This window comes from Nomascus leucogenys, chromosome 1a, assembly GCF_006542625.1.
Source record: "Nomascus leucogenys isolate Asia chromosome 1a, Asia_NLE_v1, whole genome shotgun sequence".
In the NCBI taxonomy this organism is placed as follows: domain Eukaryota; kingdom Metazoa; phylum Chordata; class Mammalia; order Primates; family Hylobatidae; genus Nomascus; species Nomascus leucogenys.
The window spans coordinates 82,508,249-82,536,129 of NC_044381.1; the positions used below are offsets into that span (position 1 = coordinate 82,508,249).

Sequence of the window (27,881 nt, forward strand, 5' to 3'; positions counted from 1 at the left end):
GTCTTTTAGGCCAATTAAATTTAATCAATCAAGGAATGTCTTTATAAGATATATGTTGACAATAATAAATATGAAAGTTTATTAATGACTTTATTTTTGAACCATTTCCTTATAATAGCATTCTCTCACTTTCTGCATTACCATTTGCTGTCTTAAGTAGGGCATAAATGCAGTTTAAGCTGTATTTATTAGTGCCAACTAAGTGCCAAATACCGTTCTGAGTGCCTGGGATACATCAGTGAACACAATGAACAAAAATTATGGCGTTTATATTTCAGCAAGCATGGTTCAGACAATAAACAGTAACCATAAGTAAGTAAGCAAGCATTCATTGTAGTTAGTAGATAGGGAAAAAATTCTGTACTTGTTCTTTTAAACCTTTTAGAGGAAAATTGCTAGAAAACTATTTGTTTTTCAGCTTAACTTGGTTTTCTTGACCCCAAAACTGGGGATTTAAAAAATACTGGCAAAGACAAAAAAAACCATGGGAAACATTCTCTCCAAAAACATAGTTCAAATGATGCTGTTAATTAAGAAAATGACCATGTTTTGCTCCTATAAAAATGTATTGCTCTTTACAACTCAAGTATTATCAATATTGATGTATAATATAGTAATTTAATCTCTTAGATATTTTTGGTAACGGTTTATAAAAAATGGAAAGTATTTTTTGTTGTACAAATTTTGTTATTCAAAATTTTTGTTTCTGTAAACTTTTGTTACTATTCAAGTTATGCTGGCTTTAAATATTACAATTTTTATTGTAATCTCAAGGAAAATGTTTCAGCATGTCTTTTTATTATTTAAATTACTCTTTTAAAGAAGGCTACCTTTGCTTTGGTTGTTTATCTCAGTTGTCTGTTTTCTGCGTTACTTTTGCAGTGAAGGGAAAGAAAAAAATTTAATATCTGATGCATAGTTTACCGTTTGTAGCTGCAGTTTTAGTATTCTTGATTCAGCCAACTACAGATCAAAATATTTGCCAAAAAATACCCCCAAAATTGACTATCTACATAGCATTTACATTGTATTAGGTGTTATAAGTAATCTAGAGATGATTTAAAGTATTTGGGAGGATGTGTGTAGGTTATATGTAAATACTATGCCATTTTATGTAAGAAACCCGAACATCTGTGGATTTTGGTGTCCGTGGAGGGTACTGAGGGACAACTATATATCTTAATAGCTTGGAATTAACTAGGATATATTATAGTTTCAGCATATAAGTATAGGAACATTTTACAGTGTTGCATATGTTGTCACAAAATTATTATTAATTGAAATATTAATACTTATATTTTTTGGCTGACTTACTGAATTGAATCAATTTCTTATGCCATCAGAATGAATTCACTTTTTATTTGGTTTTAAAGTCACAGAGCCCTGGATATCTGTATTGTTTTTACATAAGATGAAAAGTAGAGGATACCTGAGTTTAGAGGAGTGGGGATTTGAGAACGAGTTTTAAGAAAGGGACAGGATGAACAATGGAGTCAATAAAAAGAGTGTTTTTGATAGATTTAAGAATAGTTATTAAAACAACAGACAACTTTTTACTTGGATTATTCCTTATTAATTTGGTTTTCAAACAGTTCTCAGCAAGTACAATTCTTTTCATTCTATATTTTAGCCAGTGTAAATCAGTAACATTAAGGTAAATGCTGTAGGAGTAAATGGGAAGGAAGTAGAGTGTTTCTAGGACAGCCATTTGAAGAGATTTTCTTCTCTTCGAATATTTGGTGTTTTAAAAACAATTGAGATTTAAGGTGCAAACATAGAAAAATAGTGGCCCTGTGCTCTGATTTTTGAAGCCTCTTCTCCCATCTTTTCTGCTAATCTTTTTACCACTGTTTGATTGGTGGTCAAGTGCCCCTCACATTCAGTCTTGTATGCAAAAACTATTTCTTGTTTTTTCTCTTTTGTATATGGAACTCTGTCTAGACATATGATTTCTCTTCTATAGCTTTAAAATTATCAAAAAATTTTTAAAATTAAAGAAAAATATTTTTTTATAGAGATGGGGTTTCACCATCTTGCCAGATTGGTCTCGAACTCTGGGTTCAAGCAATCCTCCTGCCTTGTCTCCTTCCAAAGTGCAGGGATTACAGATATGAGCCACTGCGGCTGGCCTGTCAAAAGGTTTTAAATTATATTTTTGCCTACAAATTCTCTCTCTGGGGAGGAAATAGTTTTGTTTCCAAGGGAATTCTAAGCCTAATGATGGAGAAATGACAGATGATACTTGTAACCAAGCCTGGAAAAGAATGTGCATTTGTAGTTTAAGATGCACAGTAACTAAGATGTAACTGGTACTAGACGTTTATTGTAATTGTTGGTATTTTTAAGAAATTTGAGGAAGCAGTAGTCTAGCCTGATCCATTTGAACCTTTGCTTCTGATATTTGGAATGACTGCCAGCTGGCTATGATAACCTTTACTTGGCTAATATGCATGTCAGTTTTTAGAATTTATCCTAAAAGTTACAATTTGCCTGTCACCTGCAGAGTTAAGTGGTATAATGGCAGCTGAACAATGAGGGAGGAGAGTGGAGTTGAGAACTGGTAGAAATGAAATCGCTCATACTGGGAACATGTTTTTTCTTGAGATAACGAACATATAGCCCAAAATATGTGATTGAGTATGTTTTGTTTTTGATTGATTGTTCAAAGATATAATTTTTAAGTCTTCATATATAAGCTATTGTATAATTATGTAAGAAGGAAAAGAAAGTGATGATGGCACTTTGAGGACTTTGAGGCTTAGAGCTAATTAGTGTGTTATCTGGTAGTGCACTAATATACATGGCTGATTTAATATACAGATTAACAGATTTAAAGCTTTTACCCTTTACTTGTTATTAGGCAGTTAGGTTATCTTCCAACTTGTTGGCCAGTGAACACCAATGTGTTTCGTTTAACTCCAAGAATCTCAGCATATGCTATTTTATATATCTTAAATAATTTAAATACATTTCTTACTCTTTCCACAGCATGTAGAGCGCATGAAGTACAGGACAATAAAGCTTCCTACACATATCACCAGAAGGATCTCTTTGAAAGATTCACTACAGGACTACCAGAGAGAATAATTTGTCTGAAGCATCATATGTTGAAACAACAGAAGTCTATTCACCTGTGCACTAACTAGAAACAGAGTTACAATGTTTTCAATTCTTTGAGCTCCAGGACTCCAGGGAAGTGAGTTGAAAATCTGAAAATGCGGCCATGGACTGGTTCCTGGCGTTGGATTATGCTCATTCTTTTTGCCTGGGGGACCTTGCTGTTTTATATAGGTGGTCACTTGGTACGAGATAATGACCATCCTGATCACTCTAGCCGAGAACTGTCCAAGATTCTGGCAAAGCTTGAACGCTTAAAACAGCAGAATGAAGACTTGAGGCGAATGGCCGAATCTCTCCGGTAGGTCCTAAAATACTGACCAAAGAATGATGAAATATTGTACTTTGTTTTTAGGTGTAGGGCTTCATTCCACTAGGAAAAATAGTTAATTATTTTTATAACCTGCTGTCTTTGCCAAAACTTAGCATGACAGTTTTCTATTTCTGTATATTTAATACAGAACAAGCTTGTCCAGCCCACAGGTGACCCAGGACAGGTTTGAATGGCGCCCAGCACAAATTTGTAAACTTTCTTAAAACATCTGAGATTTTTTTTTTTTTTTTTAAGCTCATCGGCTATCATTAGTGTTAGTGTACTTTATATGTGCCCCAAGACAATTTTTCTTCCAGTGTGGTCCAGGGACACCCCGATATAATTTCTCCATAGTGGCATCATTATTTTGCATATGCATTTTAATGTAGAAAAACTATGCCATTTCATTTATGTACTTACATTTCATTTACAGTTATGTATTTAAAAAATTGATATATTAAATCCAAACTATGTTTTAAACTAGTGTATATTAAAAATTTTATATGAACTGTAACAAAGATATTATAATAACTGGGAGGCTGAGTTAGTCTAACTAGAACTTATTAAAATGCAGAAACAAAACTTTATCATTAAACAACTGGATCTGGAATGTGGAGAATGATTATCATTGCTATTTCTAGTCTGTAAAAAATTGCTTGAAAAGCAATTAACAAATATTTCAGCTAGAATTTTCTGATTTTGTTGATAGTGTTAGAAATTTAGGAAAATAATTTAAATATCATATCTTGGAGAGATGCAAATGTAGAAGCACAATGTATAGGAGGTTGCAGTGTATTTGTGTAAATCTGATCTATTGATGAGTAATGTCTGTACATAAAATTCACTCCCTTTATCGTAGATGTCTGTGAGTTTTGGCAAATACAGTCACGTAACCATCACAAAAATTATAGATGAATTCTACCTCCCTCTAGAATTCTGTTGTTCCCTCTTATGGTCAAATTCTGTCCCCACCTCCTGTCCCTGGCACTTACTGATCTGATTTCTGTCACACTTTTTTCCTGTTTCAGAATGTCAGATGAATTGAATTACATAGTATGTAGCCTTTTGAGTCTGTCTTTTTTCACTTACTGTAATGTTTTTGAGATTCATCAATACTATTGTCTGTATTAGTAGTTCATTCTTTTTTATTGCTGAGTAGTATTTTTATTCTTTTTAAATGTTGAGTAGTATTCCGTTATATTGATGTGTTTTAGCCCATTTAGCATTGCTATCACAGAATACCTGACACTGGATAGTTTATAGAGAAAGAAGTTATTTGGCTCGTGATTCTGGTGGCCAAAAAGTCCAAGATTGAACAGCTGCATCTGGTGAGGGCCTGAGGCTGCTTCAATTCATGGTGGGAAGTGGAAGGAGAGTAAGCATATATAAAGAGATCACATGATAAGAGAGGAAGCAAGACAGAAACCGAGGAAGCCAGACTTTTTTAAACAACCTGCTCTTTTGGTAACTATTCCATTCTCATGAGAAGGAGAACTCAGTCATCTCTGAAGGAGGACCATTAATTTATTCATGAGGGATCTATCTCCATAACCCAAATACTTCCCACTAGGTCCCACCTCCCAACACTGTCATGTTGGGAATCAAATTTCAACGTGAGTTTTGATGAGGACAAACCACATCTAAATCATAGCAAGATATATCACTGTTTTTTTTTTTTGTAAATCCATTCACCAATTGAAGAATGTGAGGTTATTTCCATTTTGGGGCAGTTGTGTACAAAGTCACTATTAACCTTTGTTCCATAAACTTTTGTATGACCATAGTTTTTATTTCTGTTGGGCAAATACCTAGGAGTGGGACTGCTGGGTCATATGTTAACTGCATATTTAACTTTATAAGAAGCAACCCAGTTCTTTTTCTAGAGTACCTGTACCATTTTGAAATTCCTACCAGAAATTCTTGAGAGTTCTACTTGCTCTCCTCCTACCCAGCATTTGCTATTGTCAGTTATCTTTATTTTAGCCATTGTAATAGATATATAATACTATCTCATTGAGGTTTCAATTTGTATTTCTATAATGAATGATATTGGCCATTTTTTAATGTGTTTATTTGCCATTCATATGTCATCTTTGGTGAAGCGTTTATTCACTTCACCAAAGAATCTGTTGTCTATTTTAAAAAATTGAACTGTTTTCTTTTAATAAGTTCTTTGAAAAAATAATTTTTTAAAAATATATAAACACAAAATTATATTTATTAGTAATATAAAATATGGTATAATATAATAAAAAACAAAAACATAGTGGCATAAAACAACAATCATTTATTTGCTCTTGATTTTTCCAATTTGGGTTAACTTCAGCTAGGCTTTTTTTCTAATTATAAATAGGGTCACTCATGTGGCTGCAGTCATCTGGTGGCTTGCTTATGGTTGGGCAGTCCAAGATGACCTCACTTACATATTTGGCAATTAGGTCGACCATTAACTGGCTCGCTTCCATATTTCTTTTCTGGAAGGATAGCCCAGATTTCTTACATGGTAGTGTTCCAAGAGGAAAATAGCAGGAATTGCATGGCCTCTTGAGACTGAGCATCAGAAGTAACACAGTGTCAATTCTGCCACATTCTATTCATTGCAAGTCAAGAGGCCTACCCATATTCAAAAATGGAAGAAATAGATACTGCATCTTGGTTGATGGAACTACAAAGAACGTGTAACCACATTTAACTTACCGTTCTCACCACAGAAGTGAAGTTGAGTAGATTGGATTAGGTCAAATTGTGGTGGGCTTATATAGCCAGAGTTATGTATAGACCCGATTGATAGATAATAGAGAACCATAGTTGGTTTTCAGCAGAGGAATGACACAGTGAAAATGGTTGAGGAAGATTTAGATTTTCAGGTGGATTTGGTGCATGTGCCAGACTGGAGTTAAGGTATTTCTTGGGAAACTCTTGAAGTATTAATCTAGATAAGAGGTAATGCAAACTTATACTGAAATTAATGATTGAATCTGTTGACTTTGATGCTTAGGTTTTCAACATGCTTGTATTTAGATTTTCCCAGACATCTCTTTCTTTCTTGTTCATTGGTATCATGTTAGAACACATGTAGTGGGCCTTTAAAAAACTTAGAAATTATCACTTTCTAAGTCCTTTTATGCTTCATGTTTGTCTTGTTTCAAGTTTAATAATGTGAAATAGCTATTTGCTCACAGAATTTTTGCTCCTTGGGACTTGAACCAGCCACATTGCTTCCCAGAGTTGAAATTTACCAGAAAACACCCAGAAAATTGTTGGTTTGTGCAGAAATGCCCTTGAGCAGTGAACCTCAACCTGATTGGGTGTCAGTCTCATGGAGTTGTAAAATCTAAAAAGTGCTTAATTGACAACTTTCCTTTTAACCTAATCCTTGTTATTCTAGGGACATTTATTTTTGAGAACAGAACTTAAAAAAATTCAAATGTGGCTTTTGGCCTTTTGGCCGATTAATAAAGATTTTTTGTTTGTTTGTTTGGTCTAGGAAAGGAGAAGTGATTTCTTCTAGAATTTAGATGCTAGCTGTAAAACTGTAAATTTAAAAACCACAAAGAATGTATGATTAATTTCTGATTACCTATTTTTCTGAGCTGTGTATCATCTGCCAATACGGGTTACAGACAAAGCACAAATCTTCTGGTGGAAAAATTTGTCCCAGGCAACAGAAGTATACTGAGTTGGGTAGAAAGGAAACTGAAGTGGTTCTTCACAGGTCATGTTTTACTGTTGTTTGAGAAGATTGTGTTAAAAAGTGGGCTGCCTTTGTTCTAATTGGTTGGTTGGAAGATTTTGCTCTAGACCCTCTTCTCTATAACTGCTAGTCTCTCATATAAGAAGTGTACATATATTCCTAAAGCAAGCGAGATGGATTGGAATGTGTACAGCACCTGCCGTCTAATTATAACCTTTCATTATATCTGCCTTTTGCTTTTTCAATCTTGTATCCATTATTCCTCATGTTATCAAGAATATCTTATTTTTAAGATATAATGAAAGATACTCCTTCCCTGAGAACATTTCAGTGGGAACAACATTCCTATCCTGATCGGCCTGATTAAGCAGATATTCTCTCCCTGGAATTTCTTGTAACTTTTTAATATTTTACTGGATTAAATTTGCTAACATTTTGTTTTGGATTTTTTCTATATAAATGAGATATTTATTTATAATTTTTCCTTCTTGTGATGTCTTTCAGGTTATCAAGGTTATGCAGGCCAATTCTGTTCTCTGGAAAAGTTTATGTAAAGTTGATATTCATTCTCTTTTAAATATTATAATTCTACCAGTGAAGTTATCTGGGCCTGGAGTCTTTTTATGGGGAAGGGTGGTGGTGAGGAAGGAGAACATATGGGAAGATTTTAGATTCTGGATTTCATCTCTTTAATATAAATTGGACTGTTCAGCGCTTCTATTTTTTTTCTTATGTCAATTTTGGTGAGATGTGTTTTTCAAAGCATGTGTTCATTTTATCAGCATGTTCAAATGTTCTAGCATAAAATTGTTCTTAGTGCCATTTTATTTTCTTCTCCATACTTGTATATCTATAGTAATGTCTCCTTTTTCATTCTTAATATTGGTTGTGTTTTCTCCTTTTATCTTGCTAACAGTTTATCAATTTAATTTGCTTTTTCAAAGAACCAACCTCTGTGCTTTTTTTTCTTTATTGTATATCTGTTTTCTATTTTATTTTCTTTTATGTCCTGGAAAGCCTTAAATTTCTCTCTAAGCACAGTTTTCAGTTGTATTCCATAAGTTTTGATGATATTCTATTTTTGTCATTAATTTAAAATATTTTAAAATTTGTATTGTGATTTTTTTTCTATGACCCATAGGTTATTTAGTAGTTGTTACTTAATTTCCAAATTGGGCTATTCTGTTTATCTTTCAGATTTTGATTTCTAGTTTGTTCTTCAACCAGATAGAATTATATTCTGTATTTTGGTTCTTTGAAATTTATTTAATGGCTCAGCAAATAACTTATGTTGTTGAATGCTTAAGAAACGTGTATTCTCCTGTTGCTGAATCTGATCTAGTATATATGTCATTTAAGTTAGGTTGGTTAATTTATTCAGATTTGTTAATTTTTATAAACACTCATATTCTTTTATAATTCGTCACATATTTATTCTTTCTAGTGTTCTTTACTCCTTCCTGTTATTCAGTTCTTTCATGTTGAATCATTTTCTTCAGCCTTAATAATATCCTATAGTATTTATAGTGCAGGTTTGATAGCAATAAATTCAGATTCTCTTTTTTAAAAACTTTATCTTTCATTTTGTTAGGTATTTCTATTGAATATAGAATTACTTTAGCAGTAATTTTTAAAAGCATTTAAAACATGTCATTTCATTGATTCCTGCCTTTCATAGTCTCTGAGAAGTCTGCAATTTTAAGAAGTGTATCTTTCTCTTTGGCTGCATTTACTTTTTTTTTTGCCTTTGGTGTTAAGCACTTGACTATGAGTGCCTAGATATGGCTTTGTTTTTATTCAGCTTAAAGTTCACTGAGCTGCTTAAATCTGGGAGTTGATGTATTTTATCAGTTTTGGAAAACCCTCAGCTATTACTTCTTCAAATACTGCTTCGGAAGCCATTGTTTTCTATTTTTTTCCTTATGGAATTCCAATTATATGTATTATTAAACTTATATTTATGGTATCTCACATGCCTTTATGTGTCTTTCATAATCTAATTTCTCTTTGCACTTTATTTTGTATTATTTTCTATTGAACTGACTTCCAACTGATCTCACCTATCTTCTGTTTTGTTCATTAAGCCGTTAATCACACACAGTAATTTTTTACATTTTTTGATTCTAGAATATTCACTTGATTCTTTTTGATAATTTCAAATTCTTTGGAAATTCTCTATTTTTCATCTGTCTTGTCCATGTTTCTTTTAATTTCTTTAAATAGTTATTCTAATATAACTATTATATTTTCTCCTAATTTCGATTTCATGGATCACCTTTTGGTTGATTTCTTTTGATATTTATTTTGATTATTAGTCAAATTTTCTGCCCCTTTGCATGTCTAGTAATTTTAAATTTAATATATTGTGTATAAAGGCACTGTGGAGGCTACAGAGTCTTTTCTCTGTTGGAGATTGGCCTTAATATTTCAATCCAGTACAATCAGTGATTGAACATGGCTGTGTTGTAGTTTTAGTAAAACCTAGCCCACTTTGTTCCTTGTTCCTCAGGTATAATTCTTCTAGGCTTTTTATTGACAATTTGGTAGATTTCTCTTCAGATTTGAAGTATAGGACATTTCTTCTGCCCTTCAGAGGTTTTGAGCTTTGCTCTTTGGTCTCTTGCTCCATGTAGCATCTAAATTTGACATACATTGAAGAGAAAACTAGCTGTGAGTTTAAGGGAGGCCTCAAGCAGGACTCTATCTGGTAAATATCATAAGACTATGAGAAATTTCATTCTGTCTTAAAATTACTGTCTAGCCTTGGAGCCATAGAATCCAGCAAATCAGTCATGGAGAAAACTGGCGATGTGTTTACTGCTCTTGCAGTTTCCAGATTTTCACACCACTCTTCTCTGTGATACCTACCCAGAATCAGCAAATGCTTCCCAAGTAAGAGCATATCTAGTTCAGCCTGCTCTGGAATTTTAGTTAATTTAATCCCTCACTTCCACAGCTCTCAAATGCCTTTAAAAGGATTATATTTGCAAGTTTTTTTTTTTTCCTGGGGGTGGTGGGGAGTGCTTGTTGTCATTATTACAGTGAGAATGAGAATAGGATTTGCCGTGTTATATTGTATTCTACTCGTAACTACATATACTCTACCTGTATTAAAAGTGGAGTTCATTTATCCCAGTGTTGCTGACATACCCAATTTCCATTAGTTCCTGTGCCTAGATCTCTAGAGCCTTCTTGGTTCTTGCTCTTTTAATGACCTGGTTCTTCAGGGTTTCTTTGATTCCCTTTTAACCTTCTATTGTATACCTTAATTGTGTGGTAAAGGAAAGGAAGAGTTTAAGTGGATTCGAAGTTTGTCATGTTATAGCGAATTAAATATGGTCCGAGAAGGACTCTGTACTCTATATTTGAGTCTTAGTGGATGAACTGTAACCTAACTTAATAGGTAGACAAGATTGAAAACCTGACTTAGGAGTATGTGCCTGTAACAATAGCTGAGTCTTGCCCAATCCCAGCAGCCATATTTCAACCATTCACGTACTGCTGAGTGTTCAAACTGTGTTCAAATAAGGCAAATGCTGAGCTGTAACCAATCCAGTTGTTTCTGTACCTCACTTCTGATTTCTGTATATCACTCCCCTTTTTTTGTTTATAAATCTTCTTCTACCACGTGGCTGCACTGGAGTCTTTCTGAATCTGCTGTGATTCTGGGTGCTGCCGGATTTGTGAATCGTTCATTGCTCAATTAAACTCCTTTAAATTTAATTTGGTTGAAGTTTTTATTTTAACAGTAACTGTCAGTAATCCTTTTCAATGACTGATATAATGAACCTGTTAGGAGAAAGACCAGGATGAGATTTAGGTAGGTTGAACTTGATTCTAGAATATTCACTTGATTCTTTTTGATAATTTCAAATTCTTTGGAAATTCTCTATTTTTCATCTGTCTTGTCCATGTTTCTTTTAATTTCTTTAAATAGTTATTCTAATATAACTATTATATTTTCTCCTAATTTCGATTTCATGGATCACCTTTTGGTTGATTTCTTTTGATATTTATTTTGATTATTAGTCAAATTTTCTGCCTCTTTGCTTGCTGAACCTATCCAAAAGAAAGTTGGAAAGTGAGTCTAGAACTCAGGAAAAAAGCCCAGGTGAGAGAGAAATATGCCTTTGGGAATCATGCACGTAGAAGTGATTGCCAGAAAATGTGTGGCACAAAGTAAAAATTTCTCCATGCACTTCAGATGATCCATAGTTTCCCTAAACACTGTGGACTTGCAGAGAAGGAAGTGTGGGAACAGCATCAGCATACTGTTAGGTACAGGGCCTGCAAGAACTTCACATGGTAGGAAAATTCATTTTTCAACCACTACACCTGTTCTATGAATACAGCAATCGGTTTTATGTAGAGAAGCATAGCATCACATGTATTTTTACATACTATTGCCATTACTAGGTTTTATTAGGGACAGAACCTTGGTAGAATAAAAGCACATTTAGAATATAATGCTGCTTTCATCATCATTTGTTATGGTGTCTTAATTTTCTTCTTCACACCCAAGACTTGAAAATATGTGTGTGTGTGTGTGTGTGCGCGTGTGTGAGTGTGTATACACACATGCACACACACACATATTTACATGGAAGTAAAGTTTACATGGAAAAATGCCAAGGAAGGGGTTTTCAGGCAACAAAAGTATTATATCAGTTGTTCTATTTAGAACACTGTGATACAGCATTGTTACCTGTCTTTTCATGTGTACTGAAAAGTGTAAACCCACTTAAACTCAATATATGAAAATCTGGGTTTACACAGAAGATAAAAGGTAAAATAGTCTTTATAAAATAGCAGTCTCTTAGTGAATTTGGATTGAAGATTTAACAGTCCACTTTGCCCATAGTCTTATAAGTTTTTTATAAATCTAGGCCTACCAGTGTATAGGCACAGTGAATGGCTTATAATCCTATTCATAGGAGAGTTGCAACTCATAATCATAATTTTATGATACTTTTCTCAAGGTCTCGTGGTATCCCATCAACTAGGTGTTGGATTGCACTGGGAAACAATGCAAGAAAAGCTGTTAGCTTGTGCTTTTACTCTTAGCATCTGGATTTCCCTAACAGTAACAGCAGCAAGCAGGAACAGCAAGACAACAAAAACAACAGCTGTTAATATGTGTTACTATGTATCAGGTCACATTCTAAGCTTTGTATATATATGAACTCATTTAATCCTAGTAGCAGGCCTATGAGTAAGTACTCACATTATCCCCATTTTGTAGATGTAGACAGAGAAGTACAGTTAAATAGCTTGCTGAAATGTATACAACTGTGAGTGATAAATCTGGAGTTTCATATCTAGGCTCTCTTGCTTCATATTCCACATTCTTAATCGTGTTGGTGTGGTGGCTGTAAAAGTCACTGCTTTTTCACAGAAAATGTGCAACAATCCTTTTTTTCCTAATACCATTTGCGAGTTTTGTATATGGGTCCAGTAGACTAGACCATAGGCTATAATGTACATTCTCTTTCTACCGGATTCCTTTCTTCCCCATTTATCATTAAGCAGACTTAGCAAGGAAAATTATCAGCGATAAAGATGGGTCATTCTGTAATGATAAAGGAGTAATGAGGACATAACAGTCCTTAACATGTATGCACATAACAACAAAGTGTGAAATACCTGAGGCAAAATATGTGAGACAGGAGAAATAGATAAATTCACTATTATAGCTAGAGACTTGAGCACCTCTTTTATAGTAATTGAAAGATTAAGCAGGCAGAAAATCAGTAAAGATATAGCTGATGCAAATAGCATTTTCTTCAATCAGCTTGACCTAATTGACATTTACAGAATACTCTTCTCAACAACAGCAGAATACACATTTACCATTGAAAACCTGTCTGTCCTGATGGACTCTCTGTTATTTGGATCAGGGAGGTTCTTGTAAAAGGTTGTCTTGTCATAATGAATAGGGAAGTCTGTGTATTTGGAGTTGGCTCGGTGGGGAGGGGTAGGGCTGTAGAAATTTATTCTTATTTATAGTATCAGCTAGGAGTCTATCATGTAGAGAAAAATTTCTTTTCCCCTTCATTTCAAGCTTTGCCTACTCCCTACCCACAACAAAGATGGTTCAGTAGAAGCTGGCTATGTGGAATATAAGGTAAGATCATGCTTTCTCATTAAGAGTCATAATCACTTTCCTCATTCATATTAATATATTCATGTATAATATCAAAATCACCACCAAGAAAAGAAAATTAGAGTAAGGTAACTTTCAATATTTGGAAAATAATACATGTGCAAGACTTCTGGAGATAGCTATATGATTTTGAAGAGAAAGTAAAACTTTTTATAAATTAAAAAGTATAAACCATTAATATTACCAATAGGAGGGAAATTGCAAAGCTTAGTGAAAGGCACTGGATAAATTATGGCATAAAAAAGGGAGTCCAAATTGGATGCAGTGGCACAAGCCTTTAGTCCTAGCTGCTAGGGAAGCTGAGGCAGGAGGATCACTTGAGTCCAGGAGTTCCAGGCTATTGTACCCAATGATTGTGCCTGTGAATAGCCACTGTACTCCAGCCTGGGCAACATAGTGAGACCTCATGTCTAAAAAAAAAAAATAGTCAAGTTTAGTGATTCATTCATTTATTCTTTTAATTATTTATTTTAGGTTCTTTAGAACTATTAGAGAATAAAATGCATCTGATTGTTTATATCTAGCCTGTTAAATGGTGTATTAGTTATCTTTTGCTGTGCAACAAATGACCAACCTAGTGGTATAAGACAACACAAACTTACTATCACACAGTTTCTGTGGATTAGGGGTTCTTGCACAGTTCAGGTGGTGTCTCTGCTTTGGGGTCCCTCACAAAGGTACAAAAGGTATTGACTGGGTCTGCAGTTTCATTTCAAGGCTCAATTGAAGAAGGATACAGTTCTAAAATCATATGGTTGTTGGCAGAATTCACTTCCTTGGTGTTGTTTGGACTAAGGGCCTCAGTTTCTTGCTGTCTGCCAGAGGCTGCCCTCAGTTCCTTTCCAAGTGGACCTCTCCAGAGGGCAGCTCACACCATAGCTTGCTTCATCAAAACCAGCAAGAAGAGAATCTGCTAGCAAGATAAAGTTTCAGTCTTTTTAAACATAATCATGGAAGATAAATTCCATCATCTTTGCAATATTCTATTGATTAGAGCAAATCACAGGTCCCATTTACACTTGGGGAGGGGATCTTCCAAGGTCTTGACCACCAGAAGATAAAAATCAGTGGGGGCATCCTACAGTCAACCACCACAGCAGGGATCGTGGGTTTTTAACATGTTTTATTGTGCTCAGTAATAACATCAAAGTTTTCATTGTGTACCAACACTTTACATAAACTATGTTATTTAGAAGTTAAGTGATTTGCCTCACACCACATAGTAACTGCTAAAACCAGTAAGAGCTGAAAGAGTCTGACTCTAAGTATTGTAGAATAATATATTTTTAATTAAACATAAAACACTTTAAATGGTGATTCTTGTCTGTTTTAAAATGTTCTAGAATTGAGGTGGGTAGCATTTTTACAGCAATAAGAATGCTAATCTGGTTATTAATTGTTACCACATGATTTCAGACTAAACATTTCAATCACAGTGAACGTCATTGTGGCTTAGTGTCTTGCTTCCCTTGGTTCCTAGTCCAAAGATTGAAGGGGCAAATAATGAGCAGATTCTGTGAAACATATCCTCTGAGGAGGAATCATAAGCATGGCTTGAAGGCAGGGTTGCTGAACAGATACTTCATTTATTTCATAGATGTTGCAAGATTAATACTGTATACTCTTTTTGTGGATGATGGCTTTGGTTACTGGATTCCAAAGGCCAGTATTCTTTTCTATGAAGTGTTTTCTAATTCATATAAAGCTAATTCTTTTTCCTCTTCGTTCCTTTATTTTATTTTATTTTATTTTTTTATTTTATATGTTACTGTTTATAATAGTCTAGGAGTGCCTCTGGATGGCTATGTCCAAGGGTATAAATTTGCAAGTAGTAAAGAAATTTACCATTACCTTAAAAATCATTTACCTTCGTTGTGAAGTTCCTTTCCTCTGTCTCCCTCCTTTCTTCCTTCCTTTTCTCTCTCACTTCTTCCGATTTATAGTGATCGCATATGGCAAGACTTTAAATTATTGTACTGAGGGATTATTTTGAACTTGCCTTTAATTTCATTTATGTGTGACTTTTTCCTGTAATTATATGTATACAGTACATATGTAATCTTTCATACATGGGCATTAATTTCATAGCTATGAGTACAGAAAATCCCATTTTGATAGGATATCCAAATAGGATACTTTTTGGATAGTTTGACCTTTTGCTCATTTAATGACAAGTTGATTACCTCTGTTCACTTAGAACCAACCTCCCTCCCTCCCTCCCTCCCTTCCTTCCTTCCTTCCCTTTTTTTTTTCCCCCACACTCTTGCTGTGTCCCCCAGACTGGAGTGCAGTGGCACATTCTCTGCTCACTGCAACCTCCACCTCCCGGGTTTAGGCAATTCTCCCGCCTTGGCCTCCCAAGTAGCTGGGATTACAGGCGCGTACTGCCGTGTCTGGCTAATTTTTGTATTTTTAGTAGAGACAAGTTTTTGCCAGGTTGGCCGGGCTGATCTCGAACTCCTGGCTTCAGTTGATCTGCCCGCCTTGGCCTCCCCAAGTGCCAAGATTACAGGTGTGAGCCAGAAGCAGTATTTTTGATGAATACTTTATAATTCAGTTTTCAAAATATAGATAAAAATACAAATGGAATTAGCCAACAGTTGGCTGCAAATAAGTATAGCTTTTATATAAATAATCACAACTATTCAAATGTAAATTAAATTTGACTTTCTCCTCACTACACATCCTTATAATAGCTCACTTGCTGCAGATGTCTGGTTTTTTTGGTTTGCTTAGCTTTAACAGGGGTTGACAAACTATGGCCAGTGGGACAAGTCTACCCTTCTCTGTTTTTTTGTTTTTGTTTTTGTTTCTTTTTTAATGGCTTCCATGCTAAGAATGGTTTTACATTTTTAAGTGGTTGGATCAAAAACAAATTCAAAGCAGAACATGTAAGAGGCCATTTGTAGCCACAAAACCTACATAGCTTACTCTCTGACCCTTTATAGAAAAAGTTTACTAACAAGGTTTGTGTGAACCGGGATGTTTTCATTATTAAGTCTTGTCTTTTATAGTGTCTGAATTGTTAGGCATGTTACATGTTGATATGGACATGCTCTGAAATAAAGGTCCAAATATTAATATTATTCTTAGGCTCTTATTTTACTGTACATCTTTTGTACTTGTTTCCGTATTTGTTTTTTTTTTCCCGAGACAGGGTCTTGCTCTGTCTCCAAGGCTGGAGTGTAGTGGTGCAATCATGGCTCACTGCAGCTTCGATCTGCTGGGCTCAAGCGATCCTCCTACTTAGCCTCCCAAGTAGCTGGGAACACAGGTGTGCGTCATGATGCCCAGCTTGCCTTTTTTTTTTTTTTTTTTGAAACGGAGTCTAGCTTTTGTCACCAGGATGGAGTGCAGTGGCGTGATCTCGGCTCACTGCAACCTCCATCTCCCAGGTTCAAGCGATTCTCCTTCCTCAGCTTCCTGAGTAGCTGGGATTACAGGCACGCATCGCCATGCCCAGCTAATTTTTGTACTTTATGGAGATGAGGTTTTTACGGTGTTATCTCCTGACCTCGTGATCCACCCACCTAGGCCTCCCAAAGTGCTGGGATTACAGGCGTGAGCCGCCATGCCCTGCCTATGCCCAGCTAATTAAAAAGAATTTTTTTTGTAGAGATGGGGTCTCCCTATGTTGCCCAGGGTGATCTCGAACTCCTGGGCTCAAGCAATCCTCCTGCCTCAGCCTTCCAAAGTGCTGGGATTACAGATGTGAGCCATTGCGTCTGGTCTTACTATAAATCTTTATAAGCTTACATTTTACCTCTTATTTCTTCTTGCTTTTATTATATGTTCAATTATTCTAATGTTTTTGTGTATCTGCCTCCTAGAGGCACCTTGTATTTAGTGCTGAAGTGGCTCTTAGGTGCAGGAGATCTGATCAGTTATGCTTAGAAAGGAACAATCTAGTGAAATGAAAGGCCTGGGCTTCTCAAATTTGGATTTGGATCCCAAGGCGACCACTTACTAACTTAGTGATCTTAAAAAAGTCGTATAAGGGGGCTTTTTGATCTTCAGTTTCTTCACTTTAAAAATGGCAATAATATCTATTTTGCAATAAGTTTAAAATGAGATTAAAAATATATAGAAGAATTTTTCTGTATTAGTAGAACTCAATAAATAGATTTTTAGCTGCTAATGGTAGCTGATAATCCAAAATGCATGATTTTACATACTTTCATAGAACTCAGAATATGTTTTCATTTTTTCTAATGTGAAATAGTTAACACAATGGATGAGATAATTTAGAAAACTAAGCATTCTTCAGAGTGATTGCTCACCCTGAGATAAATCACTTAACCTCTTTGGGTCTAGGATCTACAATTGTAGGAAAAGTAGATTGGGGTAGGTGATCACATTCAATAAATGTATTTATTGAAACAGAATAGTTAAATATATACTAGGTTAAAGAGAAGCATAGAATGGGCTTTATTTCTCATAATTCTTCTCTCATAACTGGACAATATGATTTTTAAAACTGATGCTTCTGAATATGCGAATTATAATTGCCCACCCTGAGCTTTATTTAGAATGTAGAAATTTTAATTATTCATTATCACTACCCAGACCTCTAGGGAAGAACACACCGTTCTTGGAGAAAGGTGTCACATGAAAAAAATGTTAAAAAATAACTAAATTGTAAACATTTAAACTCTGTATTTGTATTTTTTTCTCCCGTATATAAATGCTACATAGGCAAAGTAAATTTTCATTAAATATTTTATTTAATATAATGTATGAATAGTTGAGCTGAGGGGCTTGATTAAACATTCTTTATATTTTATTCTTTTATCCTATACTGAGCTGATGATGACTTCAATAACTTCTTGATAATTGAAGATAAATAATAGCAGGAAATACAGCCATTGTGGCATATTGATTTCAGTATCACTTGATTTATAGATGACACACATCTGCTACAAAGTCTTTAGAAAAAAATTACCCTGGGCTATTTCTTATGTTTCTTTTAGGCAAATTTGTATTTCAGTACGAAGATTTATTTTGTTTTTGAAATTGTTATACCGACATCTTTTAATTCATTTAGCTCAAGCTTGTCCAGCTCGCATGTGGCCCAGGACAGCTTTGAATGCAGCCCAACACAAATTCGTAAACTTTCTTAAAACATTATGAGATTTTGTTGCGATTTGTTTTTTAAGCTCATCAGCTATTGTTAGTGTATTTTGTGTGTGGCCCAAGACAATTCTTCTTCTTCCAGTGTGGCCCAGGGAAGCCAAAAGACTGGACACCCCTGATTTAGGTAACATAATGAAATAAAATGGTTGTTTAGTTTGGAGATCAGTATTCTAGGCAAAGCTGTCTGAAGGACAGCAAATATACATAGATTTCAATATATGTATTAGAGCTAGCCTATGAATTACAATGGCTACAAGGAAATATAATGTAAAATAGCACACTATGCTTTTCTTGTTATTGTTGCTTGTTCAAATAGAATGAATTTGATTTTAACATAGTCTTTTTGTTCTTTCTTAAAAAATATATGCAAAAGCTGTTGCTTGACAGAGGTATTTTACATCAGAAATGCTAAGAGATTGTAATAAGGTTGGCGAAAAACTGAGGTACATTTAATGAATATGGAATGCTATATCTGCAAATAAAGACAAAAGGGACTTTCAAAAGTGTAATTTAATGTTAATTCTCAGTTTTACTTAATAGCACTTCAGAAATATCTGTTTTACCATTTGTTATGTGCAGAAGCTAAGAGACTTATTTTTCTGCAGGTCAGTGGCAGAAGAAGAAATAAAAATCTTCCAAAGAATTATGAAGTTGTATCTGATTTTCAGTGTACTACCAACACTGTCCTCTTTTATACTTCAAGTTTCCCTTCCTTTTAGAATTAATTCAGGACAGTATGGTTTATTAGCCTATAGATAATGACAGAATATCCAATTTTATATTACAGTTACTTTTGGTATTTGTTGTGTGTGATCAGAGATCCCCATGTAACAGTATTGAAAATGGCCACTTGAATCATCTTTGTTATATGGATATACCTGTATAAGCATATAGAGACCTTGTTTAATATTTATTGAGATTAACCATAATGATAGGTTAGTGTCTGTATAAATAAATATGAAATGGCACATTAAACACACAAGTTTGCTAGATTAGGTAATTGCTGTATTTTATGTGGGTCATGGGTCTGTGGGAAGAAACCACATACTGTAAGTTAAAATTAAGTCCCCAGTTTATTTGATCAGTAATACAAAAGCTTATTGGACATGGTAATGCCATATGGAGTAGAAATAGATGTAGTGTATCTAAAAATAGCTTCCTATGGTCCTTTAGAGTCCCCAGTGGGGTCATAAACTGCCTATGCAGTTGCCCACACAAGGTAACATCTTGCCAGATCTAAGCTCATTTCTTGCTATGCCGTAATCCTTTTATACCTGGAGCTGATGTCACCTTTCTACAAGAATATGCACAATTTATGCACTTCCATTTAAAGGAATGTGTACAAGCTTCTAGGATCTATTAGTTCTTAAACCAAACCTGTGTCAGTAACACCCTATTCTGATCCTTGAGAAGAAGAAAGCAAAAGTCATTTCAAGGTATCTCAATAATAAATACACCTTTGGCTTCCCTGCACTATGGGAAGTGCATCTCTTCAAAATACTGATAGTGCTATATTTTATATATTTTATATATATTTTTTATATATATATATATAGTCATGTGTTGCTTAAGGGCGGGGTTACATTCTGAGAAATACATCATTAGGTGATTTTTGTGGCTGTATGAACATCATAGAGTATACTTACATCATAGAGTGTAGTAGGCTAGTGTGTACTACATACCTAGGGTATATGATATAGGCTGTTGCTCCTAGGCTACAAACTTGTACAGCATGTTACTGTACTGAATACTGTAGGCAGTTGTAACACGATGGTTAAGTATTTGTGTAAACATATCTAAACATAGAAAAGGTACAGTAAAAATATAATCTTGTGGGCCTACTATTATACATGCGGTCCATTGTTATGTGGTGCATGACTAAATATATATGTATATGTATATAATACTATATATAATACATATATATGTATTTTCTGTCTTGTAGAAAATACATGTTGTGTGTGTGTATATAATGTGTGTTACATACGTGTGTGTGTGTATATAACACTGTGTATACACAGACATGCACATATAAACACACATGGGAGTTCGTTGAAAACCAACAAGTTGGTTGATCACTCATTATTATTTGATTGTTTTTGATAGATATTGATAGCTTCCAATAATTAGAGGTCAGTGAAAAATATAGGCTTCCTCCCCCATAATTCTGCTAACATTTAATATGTTACAGTGAAGACAAGACTCACATTGGGGAAGTTCATACTCCATCTTTTTAGGTGTTCCTGCAATATCTTATGTGAAAGATTATCTTGAGAAAGTTGTGGCATTATTCCAACAACAGGATTTGATCATCCTTCTGTTCAGGCATCAGATAATAATCTGAATCAGCCCCTAGACACAGTGTGGATTGGAATCCAAGCCTAGAGCATCATTCCAAAGAGTATTGGCTACTGGATTTACTAAATTCTTACATATTGTTCTCAAAGTTGGTAGTGCTTCTGTAATATTTCTAGGTATTTCACATAAGTTAATTTTACCCAGCAAAATACTATTTCTAGAGTCTATTTAGCTTATAATAAACTTGCTGGTTTTGATAGGAAATAAAGCTTACTGAACAGCTTGATATTGCTGCTGCCTTTGGGATGTAGGCGTTTGATGATGTAATAGTTAATTAATCCTGAAGTGTTAATTCCCAGACTTACTGAGTCATAAACTCTGGTGATGAGGCTCAGTAATCTGTATTTTAACAGGTTCTCAATGTGCATCTGCTGCACACTAAAATTTGAGAACCACTGTCCTAAAGTATAATAACATTTTGATATTTAAATTACTGACAGAGAAAATTCATAACAGAAAAAGAAAACTGTTACTAACAATGAGTCATCTTTGGGATTTTATTATAACCAGTTAGTCTCAGGTACCTGGTGTTTACCTGTGAAGTAGACATTTATATCTTGTGTCTTGTTAAGTATAGCACATCATGCATTACGATGGGAGTGAGGTTCAGTTGAAAAACTATTCAGCACCTTCTATTTATTCATTTTGGGATACTGCTGCTTTTGTAAGAGAACTCATTTATACAGCCAGAGCTTTTAGTCACAGCAAGAGCTTTGAAAGAAGAATGTAAATAGAATATTGCTGTGCATGTTTGTGTCAAAGAATATAAACTGACACATGTACATTTTAAATATAATTTATCCATTCCAGTTGTGTCCAGTTAAAACCTACTGGAATCCTTTTTTTTCATAGTTTATCCATGTATGATACGTGAGTTCGTATATTTTATTATTAATAGATGTCAACCATTTTTACCTTTTTTGTTCTACCTATAATTTTCTTCCTCGAATGATGCCACCATTGCCAAATTAGCAAGAAGATGTTTATGACTTTTCTATTTTCTAAGAGGTACTCACATATAAATTGTGGTTTAAGAAAGATACACATTGGCATTTTGACAGATTTTAATTTTCTTAGTCTTGGCAGGATACAACTTATTTTGCCTACTACCTCTGGATGAGACCATTAGAATCTTGTTGCTATAACTGTAAGTCATGGTGTTGAATTTGCCTTTGCGGTATAGAAAATAGAGCAGTGTACTTGATTATACTCTGCAGCATAGAGACATAGCGTGAAAGGAGCATAAGTGTCAGCATGATGAGTTGAGCTAGCATTTTTTCTTCCATCCAATTAAAATAATATATAAGGTCATGAATATCCAGTTATGGTTGTATATCCATATTCTATTTGTGATGAACACATGATTTCTTCCATTTTAAATTTATATATTTTTTTCCTGGAAGTGTTATACTATTCTGAAATATTTTGATATAAAAATGTATTTACTTCATTATTTTTAGACAAATTTATAATGTTGGCATTTCATGATCTCTGTTCACCTCATTAATGTTTACTCTTAATACTTTCCAATTTGCATCCTAAACTTAAGCCTTTGTGCTGAACAACCCACTATGCTTCATGTCTGTGCCTTTACACATTTTACTATTTTACTGATTCAGCCCCATCCCCAGCTGTCCTAAGCATTTTTAGTAAGTGTTGGTGGTTCTTTAAAACTCAACCCAAGCATGTCTTCCTCTGAGAATCCTTTCTTGACCTTATTCATCTGAATTAGATGCCCTTTCTATATGTTCACCCAGCAGCTATAGCCTGCTCCTGTCATTGTACTCTCCACAGTGTGATAACTTTTAATGCATTTGTCTTTTAACTGAATCTTAAGTGAGTATCTTGATGGAATGGATTATATCTTATTCATCCTTGTATCATAGTGTTTAGAATCTGGTGTCTTTAATAAAATGAATTAAATGCTCATTGAATGAATGAATGAATGAGCCCAGTTGATTTGGGGAGCATTGTATGAGATTAAAAAATCATTCTTTGTATTCTCAGCAGATAATGGTCATCTTAGACATGCTGATCTATGCCTATTATATCTTTGATCCCACGTATTACTTAGTCCAGTACCTTTGGCATAGTTAATGCTGCATGAATGGATTGGAATTAAGGGCTGTATTTTATATAAATCATAAACATTTTCATCTGTAGATTTAATTATTTTATAATTAAAACTTAACATCTTTAGATGCCATCTTTTTTTAAAAAGAGATTTTATTGATCTGCCTTTTACCACTTGGATCAAAGTACACTTTTTGGGTGTCATGGTTTTATTTCTTTTTCTTTTGTTTTTTTCTTTTTAGACAAGATCGCACTCTGTTACCCAGGCTGAGTGCAGTGGTGTAATCACTAGCATGCTCACTGTAGCCTCAACCACCTGGGCTCAAGTGATCCTCTTGGTTCAGCCTCCCAAGCCAGCTGAGACCACAGGCACATACCATCAGGCCTGGCAAATTTTTGGGTTTCATTACATTGCATTTGACTTTTTGTTGTTGTTGTCGAGCCATAGAATTCTTGTCAATATTATATAGTAGTTTCCTCTGAAATTTTGCATTTTCATGTCATTGTGAAAGGTATTAGAGATAATATTTTTTTGTAGGTCAGGCCACAATCACAGTTATCACTGTGGTAAAATAAAAAAATGTACACTGCCATTCATAACCAACAGGAAGATCTGGTAAAACTCTGATAAGTACTTATGGGCTCTAGGCAACATAAGTGACATTTAATTTATTTAGATTGCTGAAAATAATAAGCAAAAAAAAAAAAAAGAAAATGCTGAGTCAAGTGCAATTAATTTAGCATCTATAGTAACTTGGTTTTAGTGATTTTAATGATTAATTAGAAAGTGTGAAGCTGTTTGCTGTTCCCCACCCTATATTTTGATATTAAGGATCTCATCTTTGTTGTGTAGATTAGGCAAATGTTTAGGAAGACAGCATTTATTTCCATTAAAATATCTGGATTAGCCAGCTAAGAGTCTTTGTTTACTTCTTTTTTTTTTTTCGTGAGACGGAGTCTCGCTCATTCACCCAGGCTGGAGTGCATGGGTGTAATCTCAGCTCACTGGGAGCGCCACCTCCCCAGTTCACGCCATTCTCCTGCCTCAGCTTCCTGAGTAGCTGGGACTACAGGTGCGTGCTACCACGCGCGGCTAATTTTTTGTATTTTTAGTAGAGACGGGGTTTCAACAGCTAGGATGGTCTCAATCTCCTGACCTTGTGATCTACCCGCCTCTGCCTCTACCTCCCAAAGTGCTGGGATTACAGGTGTGAGCCACCGTGCTTAGCCTTTTTTTTTTTTTTTTTTTTTTTGAGACAGAGTTTCACTCTTGTCGCCTAGGCTGGAGTGCAGTGGTACGACCTTGGCTCACTGCAAACTCCGCCTCCCAGGTTCAAGCGGTTCTCCTGCCTCAGCCCCCTGAGTAGCTTGGATTATAGGTGGCCACCACCACACCTAGCTAATTTTTTGTATTTTTAGCAGAGATGGGGTTTCGCCATGTTGGCCAGGCTGGTCTTGAACTCTTGACCTCAGGTCATCTGCCCACCTTGGCCTCCCAAAGGACAGGGATTACAAGCATGAGCCACCGCGCCCAGTCTGTTTACTTCTTAACATCAAACTTTGAAACTCCTTATTTAAAAGATTAAAGAAAGTGAATTACTGTCTATCACTGTTGCTGTTTGCTTATTAGGGATATAAAAAAATGGGATAAAGATAGAAATATGGTAGATCAGGTGGTAACAGGAAGTAGAGAAATTCAAGAGATTGAAGACATGTAGATTCAGAGTCAAGTTCTAATATTTTAATGCATCTTCTGTGTTAGGATATAAGTACTTTCACATATATTACTTGTAATTTAATATCAAGTGAAAATTTGTTTTGCCTTAGGTTCTTCTTTGACATCTTTCAGTACTTAACTCCTTAGTTTGTATATGTTTGTATTTGGCATACCAGTTTGTAAGACTTCATCCATTCACATAGTCCTTCATTCAGGCTTTGTAGTCAGACAGATCTAATTTATATTCTGTATTGGCTGTGACAATTTCTTAAAATAAGATAATAGTACATATTGCATTTTGGAAATATATGTAACCTAAATAATTATTTTAATAGATATTCCTAATTGTTTATACATTTCTTGATTAAACTAATTTATTTACAAACAGATCTGTTTCATTTGCCTCCCAACTCAACTGTTAGGATGTTTGCTCCTGCACGCTTTCATGGGTTTGCCTTTGCCCCCTCCCTATTTTATAATTCTCTAACTTGCAGAATGATTGATTTCTATATTATTTATTTTAATTTTTAAATTAAGTTTTCTTTAAAGGCAGGGTTTCACTCTGCTGCCCAGGCTGGAGTGCAGTGGCATGAACATGGCTCACTGCAGCCTCCTGGGCTCAAGTGATCCTCCCACCTCAGCCTCCCAAGCAGCTGGAGGACAGGCATTGAGCCACCATGGCTGGCTAATTTTTAAATTTTTTGTACAGGCAGGATCTTGCCATGTTGCTCAGGCTGGTCTCAAACTGCTAGTCTCAAGCAGTCCTCCCAACTTGGCCTCCCAAAGTGTTGGGATTACAGGCGTGAGCCACTGCACCCAGCTGGAATGATTGATTTGAAATGATAGCCGGGGTAAAGTTCTGTCTATATGTAATATGAAATAACAGGAAGTAACATAAACATATACTTCTTAAAGTATGGATATTTTAAGCTGTTTGCTCTTTTGATGCAACTATGATTACTTGTGTTTTAAAATATACCTTTAGACAAGGAATAAAAAAAGTAAATATAAATAAAATGTTTTTTCGTAAATTGTTAAACAACAGTGAAGATTGGAGATTGGTGGGCATGTCTAATTAGCATAGTTTCCTTTGGAAATATTGGCGTTTGATTTCCTCAAAGCTAACACAACTCAGCATGTGGAAGTCAGGCTGCCTTGCCCCAGAAGGAAACTTGCTGCATGGTACCTTGCAACATAACTGAAACAATAAGCAAAGTAGTAGACATAGCAAGGGATGGAAACAGTTCCTAAAAATTAAATATTGAGACTGAAGAAAGACTTGACATAATCAGAGAGAATATGGACTAGCAAGGGATTAAACCATAGTGAATGAAATAGCTATATATAACCAGTAAAGATTCAGCATTAAGATAATTGCATGGAGAATAGAAAATATGGAAGAGAAAAATTATTCAACAATATAATAAAGACACTTTCCCTGAAAAGAAGAAACACATCCTCAGGTCAAAATGATATTTTGGGTCCTGTGAATTTTGATTGCTTGACATATCTAGGTTAAATGATAAAACGGGTATTTCTCCAGGTATTCAGAAAGAATATATCATTTCAAAGAGGGGGAAGTCAGGCTCGTGCTAAACTTCTTCCTAGGAACAGTCAGTGCTGGAGATGAATGTAGCAATCTTTTTACTCTTTTGAAATAAAGAAAATGTAATCTAGGAATGCTGTTCTTAGCTAAGACACCAGCCAAGTATAGATTCAACAGGCAGACATTCCCAAATACCCGTAGTCTGTCTTGAAAAATAGATAATTTAATTAGGATATTGAGCCATTTAAAAGACAAATTGATAAAATTGGCAGTGACATCATTTAATATGAAATGCTAGACATTTATGTAAGTTATGATTATGGAATCTAATGTATTTGATATAAAGTTTAACTGTGAAGAATAACATGCCAACAAAATTTGGAGTTGGAAGTATTTTCATGTTTCTGTTAATAACATCTAAAATTTAAAATATACTTATAAAGACATTAGTGCAGTCTATTAATGTTTTTGACAGTTTTTAACCTTAGATCTTTTTAAAAATATCCATTTGAAATTGAGGAATTCATGCATTTTCACTGAATTTGTGCTTCTATTAAATAAAAGTAAAATTAAATGTACTATATTTTAAAAGGACAAATAATTTTCTCTAACTTTGTAAAAGCTTTTTAACCTACTTTGACATATTTGAGGGATTTTCCCCCCTACATGTTTTCATCTCTTTTAATTCTTTTAAAGAGTATGTTCAGGGCACGTTGGCTTACGCCTGTAATCCCAGCACTTTGGGAGGCCGAGGCGGGCGGATCACAAGGTCAGGAGATCGAGACCATCCCGGCTAACACGGTGAAACCCCGTCTCTACTAAAGATACAAAAAATTAGCTGGGCGTGGTGGCGGGTGCCTATAGTCCCAGTTACTCGGGAGGCTGAGGTAGGAGAATGGCATGAACCCAGGAGGCAGCGCTTGCAGTGAGCTGAAATTGCGCCACTGCACTCCAGCCTGGGCGACAAAGCGAGACTCCGTCTCAAAAAAAAAAGATTAGGTACTAATTTTTACAAAAATAGGAAATTTTTGTATATTTAGGAAAATGTTATTCACTGTAAAAGACAACTTTTATATATTCAGGAAAGTTATGATCCTCACAGATGAGAAAAAGTGAAGTTCAGAAATGATATGACTTAAGTCTAATATTTAGTTAATTTTATAAGCAGGCCAATAGTCCAAGTCTTTTGAATCTTTGGTTACTGATCTGTTACTGTGTTACCCAAGTGATAATAGTTAGGAATTAATATATTTCTAGAACAGTGCCATATGTAGCCACAGTGTGTCACAAAGAGAACAAATAGTATGTGTGTGTATAGGCTGAAAAATTTTACCAAGACAAGTATCTATATAGTACCTGTGCTAATAATATTTTATGAATAAAATTATATTGTCTAGGTAACTTTTAGGCATAAAGATGGCAATACAGTCAATCTGTGAGATTCAGGACACTGAATCTCAAGGACACTTGGACTATTAAAATATTGCTAAATATGAATATTTCTGGGGCTTAGAGTTGCACAATTACTTTGAATGTATGCATGCCTGATTTTATAAAGGCAAATGCCTCCATATATTAGTTGTGTGGTTGGTAGTCAGTCTGAATTAATGACAAATGTGAATTCTGTAACATTTGATGATAAATACAGCTTTATCACTTTCGGGTTCACGTAAACCAAAATAAGTCGTCACTGTTTCCAAGTGGACAGCCCACTGAACCTGATATAATTGATAGATGAGGGTAATTGATAAATAGTGCCATCCATTT

The 27,881-nt window shown here is 34.8% G+C and overlaps 1 protein-coding gene across 5 annotated transcripts in view; it reads left to right on the forward strand.

Annotated features, from left to right (window-relative positions):
• FUT8 (fucosyltransferase 8) overlaps nucleotides 1-27,881 on the forward strand; it is a 381,361-nt gene that overhangs the window by 155,219 nt on the left and 198,261 nt on the right. For all 5 annotated transcript variants that reach the window (XM_030812303.1, XM_030812283.1, XM_030812313.1 and 2 more), the window contains one exon: nucleotides 2,989-3,418. In XM_030812303.1, the coding sequence (XP_030668163.1) occupies nucleotides 3,216-3,418 (203 nt within the window). In that variant the 5' untranslated portion in view covers nucleotides 2,989-3,215. The remainder of the gene's footprint in view (nucleotides 1-2,988; nucleotides 3,419-27,881) is intronic.